The sequence below is a fragment of the Capricornis sumatraensis genome, chromosome 2, assembly GCF_032405125.1.
Source record: "Capricornis sumatraensis isolate serow.1 chromosome 2, serow.2, whole genome shotgun sequence".
NCBI lineage: Eukaryota > Metazoa > Chordata > Mammalia > Artiodactyla > Bovidae > Capricornis > Capricornis sumatraensis.
Window position 1 is genome coordinate 206,327,595 of NC_091070.1, and position 23,440 is coordinate 206,351,034.

Consider the following 23,440-nt stretch of genomic DNA (forward strand, 5'->3'; position numbering starts at 1 on the left):
CCACCAAATGCTGGCAAGGATGTAGAGCAATAGGAACTCACTCATTTCTGGTAGGAGTGCAAATGGTTCCGCTACTTTGGAAGACACCTGACAGTTTCTTATAAAACTAAATATACACTTATCATATGATTCAACAACCATGTTCCTCGGTAATTACTCAAAGGAATTAGAAATTATGTCTACACAAAAACCTGCACACAGATGTTCATAGCAACTTTATTTATAATTGCCGAAACTTGGAAGCAATCAAGACGTCCTTCAGTAAGTGAATAGATTAAAATAAATTATGTACATTCAGACACTGAAATATTATCCAGCACTAAAAAGAAATGAGATATTAAGTCATGAAAAGACAAAAGTGCATATTACTAAGTGAAAGCAGTCAATCTGAAAAAGGCCACAAACTGTATGACTCTAGGTATATGACATTCTGGAAAAGCCCAAACTATGGAGACAGTGGGGAAGAAAAAAATCAGTAGCTTCCAGGAGTTATGGGGGAGCAAGGGATGGAGAGGCAGAGCACAGAGGATTTTCAAGATGTGAAACTACTCTGTATGATACTATAATGATGACTACATGTCATTGTACCTTTGCTAAGACCCACAGATTACAAAACACCAAAATGAAACTTAATGTAAATTATGGATTTTGGATGTTGTGATCTATTGCTATGGATTCATTGTAACAAATGTACTCCTCTGGTGCAGAATGTCAAAAGTGGAGGAGGCTAAGTGAGGGACAGAGGTGTATGGGAACTCTAAACTTTCTGATCAATTTCGTTGTGAACCTAAAACTGCTTTTAAAAATATATCAACTAATTTTTTTTTTTTAAAAGTCTTTACCACGGAAATTTTCAGAGCCCTTTCTACTTGGATATTTATAATCTAGATGTGCAAGAGCTGACATGACATGCACTCTTTCCCAAGCTGATTTCAGGTTTTTACGCTGCACCTGTTAGCACCTCGCGTGCCTCATGAGATGCTGTTCTGAGCGGCTTCATTTTTCCCACCCCTAATAACTTGGCCCTTGTTCAGCTCTGGTCCCCTAGATCTGGTCTTGTTTCTCAAACACGTTGTCAGCAAGGCAAGAGTGAGCTGCCTGAATCTCAGATCTGACCGTGTCACTCAACTGTTTACCACAGTTTAGGCTAAACTCATTCCTGGGCTGTAGGAAGCCCCCCATGATCTGGTCCAAACCCAGCTAGGTCCCACCTCTCATGACACCTTGACTAATATCAGACCTTAGAAACATGGAACTGCCTGTGCTTCTTGGAATGTTCTGTGCTCTTGCAGGTCTCTTTGATCACATGGTACAGTCTGCCTGGACTATTCTCCCCACCTCCACACCACTCGCTGGTTAACTCCTAACTTGCCCCTGGGACTCAGCTCAAGTGCTCTGTCCTTAGGAAGGTTTCCCCAAACTTCCTAGCTCCCATGAAGCATGTCTAAGAGATTCTAAGTCTGTTGCCCCACGATTCTGTGAGCGTCTTAAGAGCAAGGACTATGATTCCTTTTTTTTCTCTTCAAAATGTTTTTTCTTTTCTCTTCAAATTCTAAAAGTTGATGGACCTTAAGGCTTAGTCCTCTTCTCTTCATGCTTTCTCCTTAGACAACTTCACCCAGTCTCGTGGCTTTACACACCCTGATGATTCTCAAACCAATACCTCCACCAAACCATTTTCAATGCAGACGTCAACCTTTGCTCTGCTCTTTTTACAGATCTCCACACAACTGCCTCCTGTTTCAGGTCTCAGTTGAAATGTAGCCTCCTTCTGACTGCTCCACCCAAATGGTCCCACACCCACCCTCTCCCCTAATCTTGTCTTATCTTGTATTATTACCACCTGAAATCAAATCATTCATTTACTTGTTTATTGGCCATCTCTCCTACCACACTATCCTATGAGATCAGGGAGTTTTAATTCACTGTTTTATTCCAGAGCCTAAGATAGTGCTGGGCACATTGAAAGCTTTCTTTAAACACTTGTTGAATGAACTGACATAGGCCTGGCACATAGTATTTGCTAATATTTGAGGGCAAAGTACCCTGTGTGCTAAACATACCACAGGAATCGCTTCATTTTACACAAGCCCCATTTTACACTGATACACAGGGGTTTAGTATCAGCTTTACACTGATACACAAGGCTTTAATAGCCAGGTCACAGAGCAAGAAGGGATATGAACACTGGCAGCCTGGCTCAGAGCTTTCTGAGCCATTGTGCTATCCTCTCACACCCAGAAGTATTCAAAAGGTGTACTCGAAGGAAGGAGAAGGGGCGGGGTCTCAGTTTTTCTATTGTGGGGGGTACTTCTAGTTCCGATGAGTTCCGATGGTCCGGGACTCCAGCCGGTACAGACATCCAGAGTCCACTCCCTCACAACTCTAGATGCCACTGGAAAAAGGCCACCTTTCTGACTGCCTGAGTCTTGACCTGGCCCTTGGGTATGCTCCCTATGCTGTTTTTAATTAAAATACAGTTGATTTACAATGTTGTGCCAATCTCTGCTGTACAGAAAAGTGACTCAGTTATACACACACACACACACACACATATATATATATATATTTACATTCTTTTCTAAATATTCTTTTCCATTCTGGGTTATCCCAGGAGACTGGCTATAGTTTCCTATGCTATAGTAGGACCTTGTTTGTTCATTCTAAATGTAATCATGTTTTAAAATGCAGAAAGTGAGGGAATTGCCCCTGGAAAGCAGAAGAGCTTGGCAGAACTCACCCTCCTCCACGAGTGACACACAGTGAGAGCGAGTGAGCGGTGCTTCCCTGCAACATTTATTAAGGAATTTGCACATACACAGGAGAAAGGCAACCAGGAGTTGTGGTTCCCACAGGTGAAATCTTTTAAGCAACGTTTTCTTGTTTTAGTTTTCAAGTGGGGCGAACGATGACTGAGAGGAAGGCTGCCCAGGCACCCTGCCTCATACACCTGGACAGACGGGGGCGCAGGGCAGCCTGGACATACCAATATGAAACAGCAACTGGCAGGTCGGAGAGGGGAAAGGAGGAAGGGAGCTACCAATGAGATGGTAAATTTTTTTTTTAACTAAAGAAAAACTGGCAACAGTTTTGGGCTGTTGATAAATTAACTCCTCTCTGTTGTAAACCTAAAACTAAAAAACAAAAACACTCAGCACAGACGGGGCAAGAGTGGGAGGTGGAATCCACGCACACACACAAGCAGTACACACGTTAAGCTCTGCATTCCCACCGGAGGGGCTGGTCCTCCAGCCACAAAGGCAGATCCTACCGGATGAAGTCAGGGAACAGGGTGTGTGTCTTTGTGTGGGACCTTTGAAGAGTCTTTGGTGCTAAGAAAGGCTGACCGAAGCAGCAAGTCCTGAAGTCTCAGATCCAGCAAACAATTCAGCATGAAGCAGAGTCATATTTCGCTCATCCTCGCCCCAGGGCTGGGGCCAAACTGCTCTAAGACTCAAGGAGCATTTAATTCGATTTTAGTACTTCCTTAATTTCCATAAATCAGGGGAGCATGATGCCCCCTTTCTCACCCCCAAAATTTAAACCTATGGAAATAGTGGGTTGGCCAAAACGTCCTTTTGGTTAACCCAATAACTCATCAACACATACAGAAGGACCTCTAATCTCTCCCCTCTTTGCCTAAAATACAACCCCTACAGACCTTTCTGAGTCTGACAGGAAGTTTCAGCTTGTGGGAAAGGTGCTCAAAGGTGCGCACATCTATCCTGCAGTCTAAGTGCCTTCTGCCAACAGTTCCTAAGGTGCGGCTGCCAGGAGAGAACCCGGGCTGAGGCTGGGGAGGGAATCAGGACAGCTGGGGGACAGGTACGACAGAAAGCAACAGAGAGGTCTGCAGGTTTGGGATGCGGTTGGGCTAGGCAGGATGCCAAGTCCTAAGTGACCGACGACGTCTAAACCAGAGAAGTAGGAGAGGGGCATGGGGAAAGAGGAAACACAAGGAGAGGGGGCGACGGGGAGAGTGGTAGTCATCCAGGTGTGCTGTGCCTATTTCCACATCTGAGGGCTGAGCGTCTGATTTGCTGCCTGTCCGGTCCCGCCGTTCATGGACTGTCCATAGCTCAGCATGCCGTTGGTGCCGCAGAAGTTCATCCCGGCCATCTGCTGGGTCATCTAAAAGGGAGAGAGGAGGCTTTCAGACAGGCTGTGGGCACGGGGCCAATTAGAGCAAAGGGCGGGAAGAAGTCCTTCCGCCTGTGGGGAGAGGAGAGTGAGACAAAGGGAAGCTCTGTCATGAGCAGAACTGCCCTGAACCTGCACAGATCATTCCAGGGACACCAGACCACAATGATGGAGGCCTTTGCAGAAGGGAGATGCTGTCGGAGACTAATGCTCAGGGAGGGGGAGCGGGAATCCTGGAGTGAGCTTACATAAAAGCGGCACAGGAGGTTATTCTGTTTCCCTTCCACTCTCATTCTGAAAAGGAGCCTATTGTGAACCGGCTGGAGCCAACCCTGAGAGTATAAAGAGAAGCCCCCAGCCAGCCAAACTCCTGTCTTTCCTCCAGCAAAGAGTGTCAGGGGAAGTGCTGTGCATGCTCGAGTAGAAAGAAGACAATGAAAAGGAAACTGGACTTTTCAGAAAGAACAAAGGCAGGCAAAAAAAAAAAAAAAAAAAAGACCAACAAGTCTTCACTGTATGAGAAAGGAAGTTGCTGGGAGAAAAGGGTTGGTGGCATCAGGCTTGGGTGGGGTTGAAGCCCCTTTAGGAATCTGATTAAAAGACTGGCTCCTGGCAGTGAACAGATGAAACTATTTACCAAAGAAAAATGCCTTAAATTTCCCAAGTCTGGTACATTTTCTGTATAAGATCTTTTCCTTTAGGAGAAAGGCTTTTTTTTCTTCCACCAACTTTTAAAGCAAATTTCAAATTTACAGAAAGGTTGAAAGATTAAGGTAATGAGACCCATATATCTTTCCTTAAATTCAACAATTGGTAACACTTTTGCTTTATTTTATCTTTGATATATACATATGTATCAGCTTTAAAAAATCTTTGATAGACATTGAAAATTGCAGATATTGTGCCGTTTCACCTCTTAATAAGTCAGGAGGCATCTTATAAGAAGCTTCCCAGGTGGTGCGAGTGGTAAAAAACCAGCCTGTCAATGCAGGAGACGAAGATCCCCTGGACAAGGAAATGGCAATCCACTCCAATATCCTTGCCTAGGAAATCCCATGGACAGAGGAGCCTGGCGGGCTACAGTCCATGGGGCCGCACAAAGTCGGACTCTTAGGTCTCATATGAATGAATACTTTCCTAGAATCACAATATAATGAACATGTTCAAGATGTTTCACATTAATACTATATTCTATAGTATTATATTATCTATATACTATAGTATATACTATACTATATTAATACTAATATATATTACATTTCATTTTTCATCTCTTTAGCCTCCTTTAACCTAAAGGAGTTTCCCCGCCATTTTTTCCTAACACCATTTGAAGAGTCTAGGCCAGTTATTTTAGAGAAAATCCTTTAATTTAGATTTATCTCATGTATTCTTACGATTGGATCCAAGTTAAATATTTTGGGCAAAAATTCTAATATATATATTTTTTGATGTGGACTACTTTTAAAGTCTATTGAATTTGTTACAATACTGCTTTTATGTTTTGGTTTTTTGCCTGTGAGGCATGTGAAATCTTAGCTTCCCCGACTAGGGATCAAACCCACACCCCTTACATTGGAAAGTGAAATTTTAACCACTGGACCCCCAGGGAAGGCCCCCCAAATTTTATGTAAGTGATATTATATCCTTCTTAGTATAAGATATCAAGAAATGCATAATGCTAACGTGCCCCACTGTTGATAATTTTATGTTTGATCATTTATCTAAGGTTGTATCCATCATATATTCTTTCATTGTAATTAATAAGTAATCTGAAGGGTATTTCTTTGCAAATATGTGAATACCCTGTTCTTTCTATAATTATTAGTTGTCATTCTTCTGCAAAGAAGGCTTTCTCTCCCTCTATCCCACACCCATTTTTAAAAAAATATGGACTCATGGATTTTTTTTTCTTATCATACAAAGCCTAAAAGTTTACTGGGATATGTTCGAGGTGACCATTCTGAGTCAGTTCTTCCAGATACACACGCAGTAGTTTCTTTCAATGTTATATTCAAGTCCTTTGTTTCTAGGAAACATTCTTATGTTAAGTTTTAAATATATTAATCCTGTTCCACTATTTTATCTTTCTTCTTTGTGTGGGTGCTAAGTGTCTTCAGTCGTGTCCGACTCTTTGTGGCCCTGTGGATGGTAGTCCGCCAGGCTCCTCTGTCCATGGGGGTCTTCAGGCGAGAACACTGGAGTGGGCTGCCACGCCCTCCCCCGGGGACCTTCCCGGGCATGAGAGGCCCTGCATTGGCACAGGCTCCTTAGCACTAGTGCCACCTTTGGGGGTCACCAAAGACGTATTTATGTTAGATCTTCTTTGCCTAAGGTCTTTCTTTCTGATTCTTTTTAGTGCTCTCTATATTTAGTTTCCTTTCTCTGAGCTATTTCACACCTTTCCTCTATGCCAAATATATTTTCAGTTGAATCTATTCTCCTCTGACTAACTTGTAATTCAGTCTATTTTTAAGATAATTGTGTTGTTTCTCAATTTGTTTCCTGAGTTCAGGAAACTTTCATTTCACAACTTCCAGGTATTTGTCCATTTGGGTTCTAAGTTTCTCACTTTTTGATTCAAGCTGTTTTGTCTTACCTGCAAGTGTTTGTTAGAGGACATTTAATTCAGGATTGTGTAACAGTTTTCTTCTATTTTGTGACTGGTTTTGGAGAAAGAATTTTCATTCCTCAAAATGTTTAGACTTCATTTTTTAGTTTCTTCTCATAATAGTTTTGCATAAATGTCACTTGCTACTTTCTGTTTATTTTTTGTGTGTATGCCTGTTCAATCGTGTCTGGCTCTTTGTGACCCCATGAACTGCAGCCCCTCAGGCTCCCCTGTCCATGGAATTTTTCCGGCAAGAATACTGGAGTAGGTTGCCATTTCCTCCTCCAGGGGATCTTCTCCACCCAGGGATAAACCCCTCATCTCTTGCATCTCCTGCACTGGCAGGCGGATTCTTTGTAGTACCTTATTTTTCTGAATCAGCAATAACACACACAGATGAAAGGATCTGGGGAGACTTATTAAATTTCTTAGTTCAAGAGCACCCTCTTCCGTTAGTAAAGTGAAATGACTATTTGGTGGGGAGGAGGATAGTAGATCTGATTTTGTCATTCTCAATTTTTATTTCTTCACCACAAGGTTTCCTAAGGGCACCCCCTCATTCTAAGTCATCCTCATCTCTCCTAGAAACAATGCTCTGCCAAAGCTACCCCCTATAGTCCTATCTATTTCGAGTCCTTTGCTTTTGATTCTCCAAGTAACCAGAGTTATACTGCACCAGGTCTCAGAACACTTCTCAGCACGTCTCTCATCAGGGCAGGGCTTTCTCTTTCTTGGGGGTGTTTTATCTATGCCCTGTCACCTCTAGCCCCCTGCTCCTTCTCCTCTTTTCACACGGCCTCTCTGTGGTGCTGGCTCTGCTTGATTTCGGTGTTTTTAAAAAGCTGTTTATTGTCGGCTGTGCTGGATCTCTGGTGCTGTGAGGGCTCTTCTCTAGTCGTGAGCAGGCGCTACTCCAGTTGCAGCGTGCAGGCCTCCCACTGCTGAGGCTTCTCTTGTTGCGGAGCACAGACTCCAGAGTGCACAGGCCTCAGTACTTGTGGCACTCAGGCTCAGTAGCTGCAGTTCCTGGGCTTCAGAGCTCAGGCTCAACAGTTGTGGCACGTGGGCTCAGCTGCTCCTCGGGATGTGGGATCTTCCTGGACCAGGGATTGAATCTGTGTCTCTTGCCTTGGCAGGTGAATTCTTTACCACTGTAGCCACCAGGGAAGCCTTGGATTTCGGTGTTATAACCGTGTAATTTGAGGTTTGTGGTATTCTATTAGGTGCAATAGTCACTGCTTATAGGTGCTTTTATTGGCACCTCTTGTTTATCTGGACAAGTTGTTTTGTTTTGATGAATGTGTAGAGAGTTTTAGAATCAGGCAATTACCCTTATTCTACAGGAACTCAAAATACCTCAGAAAGTCTGAGGTTAGATAGATCTTCTGTTAAAACAAATAAATAAACGAAGCAAATTCAAGAATGTCTCTGGAGATATCTCATTTACACTGTAAGGATTCAAAGGATAAGGGGCAGACACTAAGTGAGACGGCCTTGAGGAAGGCTCAGAACTCTTGTCCTGAGTGAAATGGAGCAGCTTACCTGAGTTAGGTTCCACTGCAGCTGCTGAGCTGGCTGAACCCCATACATAGTCTGGGGCATAGCTGCCATGCCTGCCATGTAGCTGGCCTGCTGGGTGGTCATCATTCCGTTTGGCACACCCATCATGGAGGCCTGCATGCCCCCCATATAGCCTGCAGGCATGGCCATTGGGGCAACCATCCCAGAAGCTCCTGGCTGAGCTACCATGCCTACTGGTGGGGGCATCATGCTCCCCATTAGGCTGTTAGCAGGTGCAACCCCAGGGAAGCTGGGGTAGGCAGCGGGATACGCCATCTGAGCAGGAGCCATGAACACTGCTGCCGAGAGAACAGACACACAGATTCGTGAAAGAGGAATGCACACAAGGCCAATCCAACGCTCACTGGCTGCCCCTTCCAGCTAAGATTCCTCAGACAGATCCTCTGGTTTCTAGCGGGCTACAGACCCAGGCACTTCCCCTTTAGGGTCCAGATCCAGACCCCGAGTCAGGCTTCACAGAGGCCAGACCCCACAGAAGCATGGCTCTGAGTTACATTACTATCTATCTCCTGATAGTGGCTTCATAAGAAATGTCATGCTCAGGCTTGTTTGGAGTATGATGTTAGGGCCCCCAGAGAAACTGCCCCTGGCACAACAAATAATTCCTGCATGGAAGGCCTCCCGTTTCTACCTGGCACACTGCCATGACCCCTGTGAACTCTACCTTGGGTAGGCATCTGAGGCGTCTGGGATCCATACAGTGACAGGATGGAGTCTTTAGACAGCTGCTTCTTGCTTGTTTCTTCTGATTTGCTCCCTGGCTCTGGAAACAGGTTCAGGTTTTCCGGAACTGAGCCAGCACTCCCTGGGGTTGGCATGGAACCTACAACCTTAGGACAAAGGGCAGGGAGGAATTGGAATGGTCCTCCTGGGGTTCTCTGTAAAGGACCTCCCTCATTTCTCAGGTGCTTCTAACATTTGCCATGAGAAAACGTGGCTCGAGTTAGTAGCTTCCTGAAACTTTTACCATAAAAACATCTGGAAACACCTAATAGTTAAGCTCTGGTACAATTCTTTGCTCTTTAGCAAAATGATGTGATTTGGTGAAAAACTAACAAATTAAAATGACCTACAAATGATGCAGCCAGAGAGAACTAAGATCCCAGTACCACTGTTTACTGGTTGTGTAACGAGAGGCTAGTCATGTAACTTTTCTGAACTCTTTCCTCATTTGGAAGACCCATCTTGCAGGATTGTGGTGAATATTTCAAATCATAAGGGAAATATACAAAATGATACACAAAATCACCCAGCACTGCCACAAATGGGAGTGCATTCCACAAATGGGAGTCACTGACGGTCTCAAGCCTTTCCTATTTACAAACTCTCTGGCAATAACTCAGGCTGAGGAGCTGACTTATAGGATTAGCCTTTACAAACTGACACATCTTCAACAGAAGTTCACATAAAGGGCCCAATCTTTTGGGGCAAGAGACAAAATGGAATGAATAGGCTGTAACAGAGATGACAGGGTTAAGGGAAGAATCAAGAAAACCAAAGTCAATTCCACCAAGAACGCATGACTTGACTCCAGGATTAAGTTATCAAAAGCACCCTTTACAGAATGCTCTTTCCTCCTGAGTCACCCACAAGACTCACCTTTCTGGAAACCGAAGAAGAGGGAGATGAAACAGAGGCCAGAAGATCTAAATCCTTCTCTAGGGTATTACTGGCCTTACCATTTGTAATGGAGCAGGATACAGGAGCATCTGGAAAGAGAGGCCAAAGGTAAAATGTAGCCCTGCTCATTAAGCCCATTCCTTTCTTCTCTTCCAGACACAAAGTAGAGAAGCCCCACATGCCCCAGTCACAGACCCTGAAATCTAGGCTCTGGAACCATACAGCTTGGATGAGGAGGCATCTCACAAGATTTCCGAGAACACACTGGAAAAGCCTGTAGCTCAGCAGAGGACAGGAGGAACCTGGGCTTGAAGGCTACATTAGCACCATTGCAAGGGAGCTGCCTGGCTCCCTTCTGGCTATTTGAGGGGCAAAGCTGTGCAGGATTTATTCTCAGAGAGAAATGAAAAGTACAGACATGTGAGAAGCTGAAGTAGCCAATACTCAGCAGGAATGGACTGAAACAAAGTACAGCCATCAATACTATGAAAAGTAAGAACAGGCTCTGTTTCTGAAAGGGGCAGAACCACTAGCTCAGGGTTTCAAAAGTTTGGAGGAAAATGACCACAGGTAAGGGGCCGTCTCAGAAACAGGATGCACCTGGAAAACGAGAGGGCTGGGGGCAAGGCTCACAGGTGCTGGTCCAGTGAAACTTGCAAACACTTACTGAATGCTCCATGTGTGTGGGCAAGGAGCTAAGAGCTTTAGAGGCATTATCTCATTTAGTCCTTCCAACAACATCTCTGATGTAGACTCATCATCCTCACTACAGGAGGAAAGTTATGTTGAGAGGTTGAGCAAGCTCCCCAAGGTCACAAAGATAGAGAGTGGCAGAACTGGGACTCTGGCTTCCAAGGCCATGCGCAACCAGTACTGGGCCTGACCACTCCTCTAGTGCAGCACTGTCTCCCTAAAGACTGTCAGCACTTTTTAGAACAACTACTCAGATGTAAAACAGCAGGAAGAACAGGAGGGAACAACCTTAGTGATGAAGCCACCAACCGAACACCCCCATCTCTACCTATCTCCCCAGGATCACAGAGAATTCATCAACATTGCTGAGATTACAGGAGTGGAAAAGTCTAGCTCTTACCAAGGCCCAAGAGATCCACCGCAGGAGCTTTGGATTTCGGGGAGGTTTTCCGAGGCAGCTGTGGATCTTCTTTTTTCTGTGGCTAGGGTTAAAATATGTTACAGAAAGAAATAAGCAGGTGTTTTTGAAGCCTCTATTCCCCTCTCCAACTGTAAAGCCACAGGAATTACTGTGGCATGGATGTTGTTATTCAAAGAGAGTTGCCAAAGGAACAGAACTCAGGAAGTGTTATGTGAAAAAAAACCAAATCAGAAGACAAAGTGCAGAAATCAAACCTAAAGTGAAAAACAAAGCTGTCATCTGCACTTATCTGGCTTTCTAAAGAGATAGATCTTTCCGAAACCAAGACAACCACAGACCAGGGTATCCAACAGAAGCAGCGGTTTTTGGTCCCAGGAGAAGCAAAGAATAAAGGCAGGTGTCTGATGGTACAAAAGGTAATGGCCAACACTTCTCCCAGTGATTAGAAAACCTTTAATACCAAAAGGAAACTCATTTTATAGGTTACCTAATTCGCTCTGCCAATATCACTATGGACTGTGTTCTGCAGACAATACGATTCAGAATGATGCTAAAAGACCCTCGAAGGAAAACAGTAAAAAGTCTTCTTTCCCAAGATTCCAAACATGTTAAGAGTCGTGACCCAGGGATCGAACCCGTGTCTCTACTACCACGGCCATCAGGTGTCCAGTGGGAAAAGAAGAGTGCCTACTTCATTATGACAGAGCGAGAACACAAGAAGGGATGGTTTAAAATGAATTACTACGGCCTGGCTTCTGGACTGTTCTTAACAGCAACAGGAAAACCAGGTACAGAAGGCCTAAGGAGAGGACTAACGTAGCATCTGCTCAGAAGGTGTCACGGAGCCTTGGCATTCTGCCATGAAACGTGCCTCTTGCTCAGATGGGACAGTTGCCATTCCCAAGCTCCCAAAGGCAGTGTGACAGAGCAGACTGGGCGGCAACAAGGCAATGGGCAAGCAGCAGAAATGGCAGTGGGTGATCTAATCCGAATGTGGCCCCCTTTAATCCCAGGTGCAATGGTGCAACGTGCTCTCAACGAGCCCTACGCCTCCCCACCCCTCCCCTCCCCTCTCCTCTCCTCCACTGCCCTTCCCTCCACACATGTCAACAAACCCTGAGCCATCCACACAGCACACACACTGCCCCCACTTACCATTTTCACTTTCTCAAAAACAACAGGTTCCATTTTTTTCTCTGGAGCTGGTTCGCTCCCTCTTTTCCACTTGTTATCTTTTTCTTTCTATGATGATTAAAAAAAACAAGACAAAGAACAGACCCCATGGGGACTAACAGTTCAACAAATTAGAATCCTAAATGTCTCAAAAGGACACACAAATCCCTACTGAATCTGATGCAGGAGCCTGACAGACTGTGGGAGGGTCTTGTGTGGGGCATGAGCGCTGGCTTCTTCCATCCTGGCCTCAAGGCTGTAAAGAGGCATCTTTCAAATTTCTGAAGTATCTCCCTCCTTGTTCTGTCTAATCCATGTACGACTGTTAAGTGAGCAGACCGGGTTATCTATAGAGGTTAAAACATTTCACCAGTTTGCTGTCCCTTTTGGACCCAAGTTTAACTTGCTCATCTTGGTACGGTAGTGAAAAATGTTCATCTTACTTGACATACAGCCTTCAATCAAAGGTTCTCTCCCTTACAAATATGAGCCAAAGATGAAGTGTTTCCTTATATATAAAATGTGGGTGAGAAGAGCTGTGAACTAATCCCACAGGGCTATCACCTGGATCAAAAGAATAACAGAACATAAATGTAATTTGCTATATATTAAAGGATATTGTATAAATACAATGGATAAAGTTTGAAGTCCCCCATCTGCCTCTTCTAGCCAGAGGGTTCTGTTGTTTAGTCACTCAGTTGTGTCTGACTCTGTGACCCCATGGACTGCAGCATGCCAGGCTATCCTGTCCTTCATTATCTCCCACAGTTTGCTCAAACTCATGCCAATTGAGTCAATGATGCCATCCAACCATCTCATCCTCTGTCACCCCCTTCTCCTGCCCTCACGAATCTTATTTGTAAAATGCAGGACAGCTGGAGCTCAAGCTCCAATACTTTGGCCACCTGACATGAACAGCCAACTCATTGGAAAAGACCCTGATGCTGGGAAGGACTGAAGGCAAAAGGAGAAGTGGGTGGCAGAGGATGAGATGGTTGGATGGCATCACCAATTCAATGGACATGAACCTGGGTGAACTCCGGGAGACGGTGAAGGACAGGGAGGCCTGGCATGCTGCAGTCCACGGGGTCACAAACAGTTGGACACCACTTAGCAACTGAACAACAAATACACATGAAAAATGGTCGGCCCTGATCATGATCAAAAAGTGAAATTTAAAATGCACTTTTGGGCGGAATTCTCTGGCAGTCCAGTGGTTAGGACTCTGAACATTCAGTGCTGAGAATCCAGGTTTGACCTCTGGTTGGAGAAATAAGATTTCAAGCCACGAGGCATGGCCAAAAAAAAAAACCAACAAAAACATTTTGGGGAGGAGAAAAAAATCTTAATAGTACTATCTAATATTGGTAGGGATGGAATAAAACTACTCTACTCATCCAGTGCTAAGAAGACAGCATAGAACAGTACAACTTCTAAAAAATATATTGGCAAACATACGAAGAGACAAATACCGAAACCCTTTGACCAAGAGAACATTGTATCTTGTAATATACCCTAAGAAAAATAATCCAAAGCATGGAGAAAGTGACATATGCCAGGAAGTTCATTCCAGAGTAATGTGAGAAACGTAACCTTTATGCCACAGAGGGGAAGAGTGAAACAAACTGTGATCTAGCTGCTCGCTGAACAAGAGGCAATGATTACAAGTTGTGAAAAGTAACAAGTAAACAGGTGACAGATAAAAGCACGATGTGCTGAGTTAAAGGAAAGCAGGGGACATTCTATCCAAACGTGGCACAATTACGCCTTCAAAAAGTAACTACCCAGGGAAGAATGGGGGAAACACACGGGTGACAGTCATTATGAAGAAAGAGTAGGCATGGATTTTCCAGTTTAACTTCCATATTATCTGTAAAGTGATATCATAATCACGAAGAACACACCCAGCGATGCTTGCTGCATACATAGTGTAATACTTTAATACAGAACACTTTATTTCTCGAAATTAAAAACATCTTATCTGTCTATTTAAGAAGAATACTCTTCAACAAAGCCAGTTTCTTTTAGACTTGATATTAAATGCCTTCACTCAGCAAATATTAATTCTTGGCATATAAATCTTCACAAAGATATTTTTTAAAAGTCTAAATACATCAAATAAAAGGTTTTGAAATAGCTCTTTGGCACACAGGAAACATTTCCTTTCTAACTGAAAACATTTAGTGAGTAAAACAGGCTGCTTTCATGGGTATGGTACAGCAGAAACATAATTATGAATGAATACCATCTATTTCCATACAGCACCTCTTTCCTCTTCTCCTACCTTCTGAATTACCTCAGATACCTTTTGTTTGACCTCATCTGATTTCATATGTTCTTGTACAATGAACAGAGCTAAGCAGACAGACTACAGTTTTCTACAAAGGAAAGGAAAGGTCTGTTTCTTTTGGTTTCAAACTCTTCTAGATGATGCCATCCAAGCCATAAATGTACGCTGGGTTAAGTCTTTCTTGGAAGAGTTACGACACATCCCTTTTCTGGATGACTGTGACGTAAGAGTCCTTCATACAAAGCTGAGAAGGAATTATCGTTACCTAACTACATGTATTACCCTGCACTTACTTGCCCACGTTGAAATCAACGACCAGTTAGTGCCCCTTTTCATACAAGATCAAAAGATCGGTCTCAAGCTAATTCCAATTAGTTTGACTTTATCTGGAAGGGCTTAGAGCCCTGTGTAAATGTAATGATCTCACTGGCTAGCACATCTTCCATCAAAATAAACAGAGAGAGGACAGATGCTAGGTAGATAGGTCTTTTGCTAGAACTGGAGAATCCCATATTCTCCATACTTCCTTAGCTAGAGAAACAGTCGATTATTTCAAAGCAAATTTATTAGTCTTGTCAAAGGCTTTTTGAAGGTTTAAGTTAGTCATATTTATAGGTTCCCCTCTAGCTGTCATTAGGCATATTTCCTTCTTCCAGAAACCATGTTGTATTTCCTCTTATACACTGTATTTCAGATTCTAACCACATGCCTAGGATGCAAAGTGTATTTGGCAACTGGGAGTCTCCTAAAACTCCTCTCAAGAACAAGTGTTCCATTGGCAGTCAGTCAACTGACACAATGGAAATATATGCTGGTCAAATTTAAGGAAACTCTGCTGATATAATTACATCAATTTTGGTGACTTCATTTACAGAAAAAAAAATGCACACACACGTATGTATGCACACACACACTATTCTATTTGATCTAGTATGCCCAACATATCCATATAAAGAAATAGTTTGGAAATGGGAATCACTGACATCTAAATTCAGATCATGGTAAAGAATTAACTGATGGTTGGTCCATCCCTGAGGCAAAAGTTTGCTCCATGATATCTCAGGGTCTTGATTCAATAGCTTGCTTTATTCTACTTTTTTTGTTTTTATGTTCTTAGAGTATTTTGGTAGCTGTTCTTCAGATTCTCCCCAGGCCTGATTAATAAGCAAATTGTTTATTATGAACAAAACTTTAAAGATTTACAACTAACCCTAAAGGCGTTGATGTCCAGACTTCGGTCCATGTATTTCTTCTTCTCATATTTATCTCGAATAAATCCCTCGACCGCACTGCAAGAAGCTTATTAAGGATAAAGCAAGCAAGTCTTTCTCACAGAATGACCATAAAAGGTCCATTTGTATCCCGTGAGCATTGTTCCCCCTCTTCCTCTGCCTGGTTTCCCCACGTGGCTCCTGTCTCTTCTGGCCTATCCCTAACCCAAACCTTAAAATGCCTCCTTTGTGGCTACTGCAGGGAATCACCATTTCCTACAGCAGAAATGGGGTCACTCTTCATTTTGACAGCAGTGGAGCCTGTGGCTGTTCTACTGATAGAATACAGGTAAAGCAGTCAGTTATCTACTTTAAAGTCCTTAAGTCAACAGGACTGAAACAGACATCTGAGTGCCCCTTAAAAAAAATATACGGGACTCCCATGCCCCACTGCCAGATTCTGATCTGGGGTCCTCTGCAGGGCTCCAAATCTACATTTAGTAGGTTCTCCTTGTACCCACCAAAATCAAACTCTAACAAGATGGTCTACAAGCCATGTTTTGAGAAGCACTGCCTTCAGGGAGTTTGGTTTTATGAGCTGAGTGCCATCTCCATTCGAGGGGCTGGGGGAAGAAAATTGTGGATTAACTGGTCAACAAGTTAATTCTTTCAGGTAGGGCATAAAAAGGCATTAAAAATCAGTGGCAGTTTTGCTGAATCAACATAGCACAATAAACTATTCTTTTTATCAAACAATAGTTTCAGAGATTCAAAGACTATTGGAGATGTCACTCTATGGAAGAATTCACAGTGAACCACAGCAGTCTTAATTTCTGGATGAGTCGCCCCTGTGTGACACCACCATTCTGACATTAGAGAGTATACGTGGGCTTTCTATATGTCTTGGTTGCAGGAGAGAGGAAAAGCCAGACAGACTTCAACTCATCCACATATAAAGATGGCCCAGTCAGATCATGGGTCCTGAGTCTTCTGTAACTCTCCCAAGACACTACCAACACCACCACCACCAATAAAACCATTCAGCCTTTGAAGTTGCTCCAAAAAAGATACTGGTCTATTTGAGGTCGCCGAAAGGTCTCAGGCAGGTAGGCTTCATAAAGTCGGTTTGCCTTTCCATTCCCCATCTCTTGCATGCACTGCAATCAAAAAGATGTGGAAACAAGGAATGCCACATTAGGAAAGAACTGAAAAACTTCTTATCCAACTGCATCATTTTACAATTGAAAAGCCAACCTAGGGAGTGGTAGAACCGAGATTTAAACCTGCATATTCTGATTTATAATCCATGATTCTCTCGGCTCTGCTCCCAACCATTTCCTTCCACAGCTGTCTTTCCTGCCACTCTGTCTCCTTTTATTGAAAGATTTGTCTAACAAGATATATTTGATTCAATAGTAATTTAAGATCCCATTTGAAAGTCCAAGACATAGAGCTGCCAATCCAAACGTCTACTTGGCAGGCAATAATCAGTGCCTAATCAGGTAGGCAGTAATTACGAACAACTACAATTCTGAGTTTATAGTAGCAATTAACCTATCCACTGTATTACCAACAAATATGTTTCTCATTAGGCTTTTGAAAGACTCCTTAACATTTGTGAGAGATAAATTCCAAGATTTTTAAACATCTTCAAATATAACTGAAAAATATAACTAATCTTTTAGTCCTTCAGTGAATCTATAAAGATAACCTAAAGTAACTTCTAAAGCCATTTTCTGTCAAGAATAACCTCTTACTTACAATATCAACTTTAGCAACTTGTTTTCTTTGGAGCCAGGAGATTTCCCGAAAACATATTTTATATATATATATATATTTGTAAATTACTTTAAGAAGTTTCAATGCAGGAAGAGAACAGAAAACAGGGAAGCCACATCAACCTGCAGCTCTCCAGCCAGGCTGGACTCACTAACTTAAGTGTCTCACACTCAGCCCACCAACCTAACAGCAAGCAGGATTCATATATGCATTTCTGTAATAAAAAACATTAAAAGTATACGTGTTGGACTTTTTTAAGTGAGTATCTAAAATTACAAACATTAGATCTGAAAATGATAAGGGCCTTAGAAAATAATACAAAGATCCTCCTTCATGTCTTCATGGATCCATGGGGTCCTAGTCTATAGAGTATTTGTGTTTTGAAGGAGGTAAAATATAAGTGGAATAACTTGTGTCTTAAATACAAAGATAAAATTTTTTTATTGCGGCGTTAGTGTTGAATACTTAAACTTCCCTCTACCTTCACCTTTGTGCCCAGTTTGACTGAAATTCATCTGGAACTACTTTCACATGAAGTATGGGAGCAGCTGACTCACTCCTGGGTTGTGCAAGTACCTGGATCTGTTCTTGAGTCCACTGGTCAAGGTTAACCGATTTTACCCTGGATATGTGCACCCCGAGATTCCTGTGGATTCCAGCACATCGAATGCAGATGAACACACCAATGTTCCAGGAGGCCCATCGTGGCCCTGTGGAGGGCAGGATCAGGGGGCAATAAAGTAAGAATTAAAACAACATTCACAACCCAAACCAGAATTATTTAGGTTATCAGATAACATTTCAGCTAGAACATCAGTGAGAGAATTGTTACCACGATCACCTTTTAAATTTTTAAAAATTTTGTTTTTATTTTTTTGGCTGTGCTGTGAGGCTTGCGGGATTTTAGTTCCTTGAACAGGGACTGAACCCCAGGCCTAGCAGGGAAAGCTCTGAGTCCTAACCACTGGACTGCCAGGGAATTCCATAATCACCTTTTTTGGGTCATTGTTTTGTTAATTTTTCCAAAAATGAGCTTTTTTAAAAAAAAGTTTAAAGTTCTTAAGTGTACAATATGGTGGTCTTTAGTATATTCACACAGTTATGTATCATCGTCACTATCTAATTCCAGAATGTCTTCATCCTCCCCAAGAAGAATTCTCAAGCCTAGTAGCAGGCACTTCCCATTTCCTCTAAAATTCCCCTGACCCCAGCCTCTGGCAACCTCAAATCTACATTTTCTTTCTATAGATTTGCCAATTCTGGACATTTCATAGAAACATATAACGTGGGCATCTATGTATGGAACAATAGCTTTTTCAGAGTCTCATAAAGGTTGAACTGCAAATATTATAATATTGTTACTTATGTTTTTAAAAATCCCAGGAGAACAGTGGCAGGTCATGTCACATTCTATTTAATATATTTCATGAACAGCCCTCTCTCAAGAAACTTTTTAAGGGTGGTGAGACCTGGATTCAGTTTTCCTACTAGGAAAAAAGATACAGACATACCATGCCAGCTTGCAGCTAAGCCTGAAATTTAAAACTCTGTTTATCCTCCCCTCCCCACCAGGACTATAAAATATGCATCCAGATTCACTTAATAGGATCCTTTCCCCTAGGGCTAATGTACCTACTTTACCCACCTACAGCATTATCTAGATTTAAAATTGCCATATAATAAGGATGCTTATAGCAAAAAAAAAAAATCTCAGACATGTATTTTAATATAAGATGTTACATAATCTCCCATCCCCTGCCAACTTTGCTCACCCTAATAACCACTCTGGAAAAATTTCAAACTCCTCTTCATAATTTTTATACAGGGTAAAAGCAACTTACTTTTATATGACATCTGCCAAAGATTTACTGAAAAATCACTAATATTTCTTTTGCCACTACTCCAGTAGGCAGAAATTCACCACATAAAAGAAGCATGATGTCAAGAGCTAGAGGTTGTGAAAAAGAAGGGAAAAGACACTAACTGGGTTTCTACAGAGATAAACAGGACCCGCATTTGGAACAAAAAAGGACACGAGGTTTTGGTTCTGCTGGACACAGACAATAAAGGTTTTGACAGAAGTTTTTTTTTTTTTTTTAATCTTTTTACTGAAGGATAATTGCTTTACAGAATTTTGTTGTTTTCTGTCAAACCTCAACGTGAATCAGCCATAGGTCTACATATACCCTCCCTTTTGAACCTCCCTACAATCTCCTGCCCCATCCCACCCCTCTAGGTTGATACAGAGCCCCTGTTTGAGTTTCCTGAGCCATACAGCAAATTCTCGTTGGCTATCTATTTCACATATAGTGATGTAAGTTTCCATGTTACTCTCTCCATACATTTCAGCCTCTCCTCCCCTCTCCCTATGTCCATAAGTCTATTCTCTAATTTTGTTTCTCCACTGCTGCCCTGTAAATAAATTATTCAGTACCATTTTTCTAGATTCCTTGACAGAAGTTTCAATGAAGGAATGCTAGAGTTATATGGAAGAAAATTATTTTTAGAAATTTGAATCGGCAGCTATTATAAATAAGGTAATTTCTAGATAAAGATATCAGATATTACGGTTAAAAACTGAAAATACAGAAGGTTCAAGTTCTCCTTATAACCACCAGGTGGCGTTCTCTGCCTGAAATTTTATTGCAATACCCTCTTCCTGCTATAATAATCTTGATACACTCAGGTTTATCTTCTAAAAAGGCCTTCAGTCCCTTCAAATCCCCAGATTTGCACAGTAGATCTGCCACGTAACTAACAAGCACATAAATGATCCACACACTTCTTTCAATGGTGGTGAGTTACATAAACACAAACTGGAAAACCTAAATAGATGGAAATGAGATTCCTTAAGGTGCTGTGGGTCTATTTTGGGTTATAGTTTTTATAAGGAACTCAAGATAAATCGAAATTATACATGATTAAAAGTGGGACCAAAAGTCAATAGTTCATGTCTCTTTACCATTTTCCCTCTGCTCTAGATTCTAGAACTCATGATAAGATAGTTAAATTGCACCTGTTTGCTAACAAAATCAGAAGCCAAAAACACGAATTAAAAGTTAGCTGTGGAATGTTATACTATTTGCTTTCTGACCCTAAGTCTGGAGAAGGTGATTCCCAAACATCAAAGCCACTGTCACAACTGGGGAATTTCTCCAGATCCCATTCCAGAGTATAAGGTCTCTGAGGAATACAGGACTAAATCCTGATATTCTGAAGCTGCTAACAAGGCCTCCATATAGAAACACAGGCAATAATATTTTCACGAAAAGTCAAAGGAAAGCCTCCTTTGCCCCACTCCCACATCCCTCCTACGACCTTTTCCCAGTGAAATATGGGCTGTTCCATCTCAGACACTCAGCTTCCTTTAGTTTTATGGTGCTGGATTTATTAAGCTGTAACTTTATCCTCCATACAGGATTCCGAAATTAGAGAAAAGGAAAAGACAGGAGAGACAGTACTTATATGGCTGAAAATATGGGGAAACGGTGTTGTTATTGCAAGTATAATCTTTGCAGCCAGGAAAAAACTGAAGTTTGAAGGTCAGCTTCAATAACAATTAGCTGCGCGACCTTCAGAGAGACACTGAAACCTCCTAGGACTCAGTTTCCTCATCTTCAAAATGTGTACAGTAATATTCACCTTACATGCTGAGACTATGGAGGGATACTAACAAAAGAGAGCTACATATAAGAACATGGCATAGAGTGAGATTTCTGGAACCCACTTCCCATTCATCTACTTTCATTGATAACAGCGTGTTAACGCATTCATATGTCTATGCCAACACTATGCAAGACCACAGAATGCTCCTGTTAGACAGGAATGTGAGTTCCAGTCCTAAAACGTCAGAACCAGAATCAATTGACTGAACAGCAGAAAGAAGAAATTTACCCTCGATACAATTTCAAAGTCTTCTAGAAAACAAGAAATTTTAGGCAGTTTTCTAAGTCTCCCCCCAAATATTCCTTGAAATGTATTTCCTAAACCCCCACCTGTTCCCCTTCTCTGTTATACACTTCCACTCTGCCTTTGTGTCCACACATGCCTCCACTACACACACGAAGGAAGACGAGAAGCTGACAGCTATTTGACGTGTCTGGATTACACAGTACCCTGTATTGCTGCTACAAGGCCAACCTACTGGAACATGGCATTATAGGCAAAGATAATCCAGTTGTTCCATACACACTGATCATGGCCACCAAGGAGAAAATATACAAAAGATGCCATTTTGAAGTTGAAAAGAGACTCTGAGAGGCAATATTCTGAACTGTTTTGAAAGCAAAGAGGATAGATAGTGACATAAACTGGGTAGTGATTAGCACAAAGTCATGGTTAAGTGAACATATTCAACAGGGGCCTATGAGTGGGCTCAGGAAGCATTAAGCAATATTAAAATTAACAAATAATCACTCTGCAATAAGAGATCAGTAAAAATAAAGAAAGTATTTGGATTTGGCTAATCTGTCAAGAAATCGGCTTTAATAAGTCCCAGCCCAGTATCAGGGAAATCTGGGCTTACCCTAACTATTTTCACACCTTCTAACAAGTATCTCGAGTGTTTATTTCTCCATTTGTAAAATGGAAAGCATATAAGTAAATCCAATTTACATTCAACTACTGGATGCCTTCTGCATAACTGAGTTAACTACTGATACTTGGCTGCAAATTTTTCTTGCTGCTAAAATTTCCCTCATCACAAGAGCTGCTGGGCCTAGAAGTGCTCTGTCTGGGCTTGAGAAATCAGCAGAGAGAAGAGAACTAGACTTACAGATAGCTTGAAGTCACTATTATAATAATTATAGCTCATGAATCTCTAACTTGTAGAGTCCCAAACAATAAATGTTGAGGTGAAAAAAAAAAAAACAACATTGCGAAATCGATGGTTACCCATAATTAGACGTGCCAGCACCTTGGGGCTGTTGAATAGCTCTTCAACAGGAAGCGTCCAGGAAGGGAGAGAAACTCTTCCCTCTTCCATTCAAGCCCTGTTGAATCTACCTTGGAAACTTTCCCAGAAACTATCCATTTCTACCTAGACCTTCTCCTATCTCACCCATAAGCATTCATTCTCTCTTTTTTAATGGGCATAAGATTTTTTTTTCTTGTTGGAGCTTTTAAAATGTTTTTATTGAAAAATAATTGATTTACAATGTTGTGTTAAGCATTTATTCTTTTAATATTATTTATTGAATAGATGGTAAAGAATCCACCTGCAATGTGGGAAATCTGGCTTTGATCCCTGGGTTGAGCAGATCCCCTGGAGAAGGGTACTGCTACTCACTCCAGTATTCTTACCTGGAAAATTCCATGCGCAGAAGAGCCTGGCAGGCTACAGTCCATGGGGTTGCAAAGAGTTGGACATGACTAAGTGACTTTCCTTTTTCACTGAGTACCTTTTATGTGCCAAATACTCTGCCTGCTAGGTACCAGGAATACAAAGGCAGAGACAGTGAAGATGAGATTCCCTAATTCAAAGAGCTCATGGACTAACAACCAATTGGTCTCCAGTCTCCCACTAGAATAATCTCTCTAAACACAAAACTACACAAATCAGGCCCCAAATATAAACTTTTCACGTAGTCGTAAACATAGAGGTGAAAATGTAAATTGGTGCAAGTTTTCTGAACAGTATATTCCAAACTGAACTCTCAATCTCTTGCCACAAAACCTTCTGTCTCCATTCTTCTCCATCTTGATCCATTCACCTCCATCTCACCTCCATTCAATCAAATGCAGCAGTCAAAAATTCATACCTCATTTATACCTCTCTCCTTCAACCACCATCTCTGCAGCATCACCAAGACCAAACCTCTCTCAAATCAGCGTGTCTCCTCTCCACGTGCAACACTGTTTCTCTAATTCAAACCCACCGGATCGCTTGGACTAGTGCAATAACCTCCTAATGAATGTCTCTCTAC

The 23,440-nt window shown here is 42.0% G+C and overlaps 1 protein-coding gene across 4 annotated transcripts in view; it reads right to left on the bottom strand.

The window, feature by feature from the left end:
- Positions 1-356: 356 nt before the first annotated feature.
- The window catches only part of SMAP2 (small ArfGAP2), a 50,406-nt gene continuing 27,322 nt past the window's right edge, over positions 357-23,440 (bottom strand). Inside the window, exons 2-10 of one of the 4 annotated variants that reach the window (XM_068964244.1) lie at positions 18,093-18,226; positions 16,809-16,894; positions 15,737-15,815; positions 12,219-12,305; positions 11,043-11,124; positions 9,929-10,038; positions 8,994-9,159; positions 8,291-8,604; positions 357-4,131 (exon numbers count right to left, since the gene is read on the bottom strand). In XM_068964244.1, the coding sequence (XP_068820345.1) occupies positions 4,006-4,131; positions 8,291-8,604; positions 8,994-9,159; positions 9,929-10,038; positions 11,043-11,124; positions 12,219-12,305; positions 15,737-15,815; positions 16,809-16,894; positions 18,093-18,226 (1,184 nt within the window). In that variant the 3' untranslated portion in view covers positions 357-4,005. Of the gene's footprint in view, positions 4,132-8,290; positions 8,608-8,993; positions 9,160-9,928; positions 10,039-11,042; positions 11,125-12,218; positions 12,306-15,736; positions 15,816-16,808; positions 16,895-17,997; positions 18,012-18,092; positions 18,227-23,440 lie in introns of those variants that run through there. The other 3 variants (XM_068964243.1, XM_068964245.1, XM_068964246.1) reach the window with 3 other exon arrangements.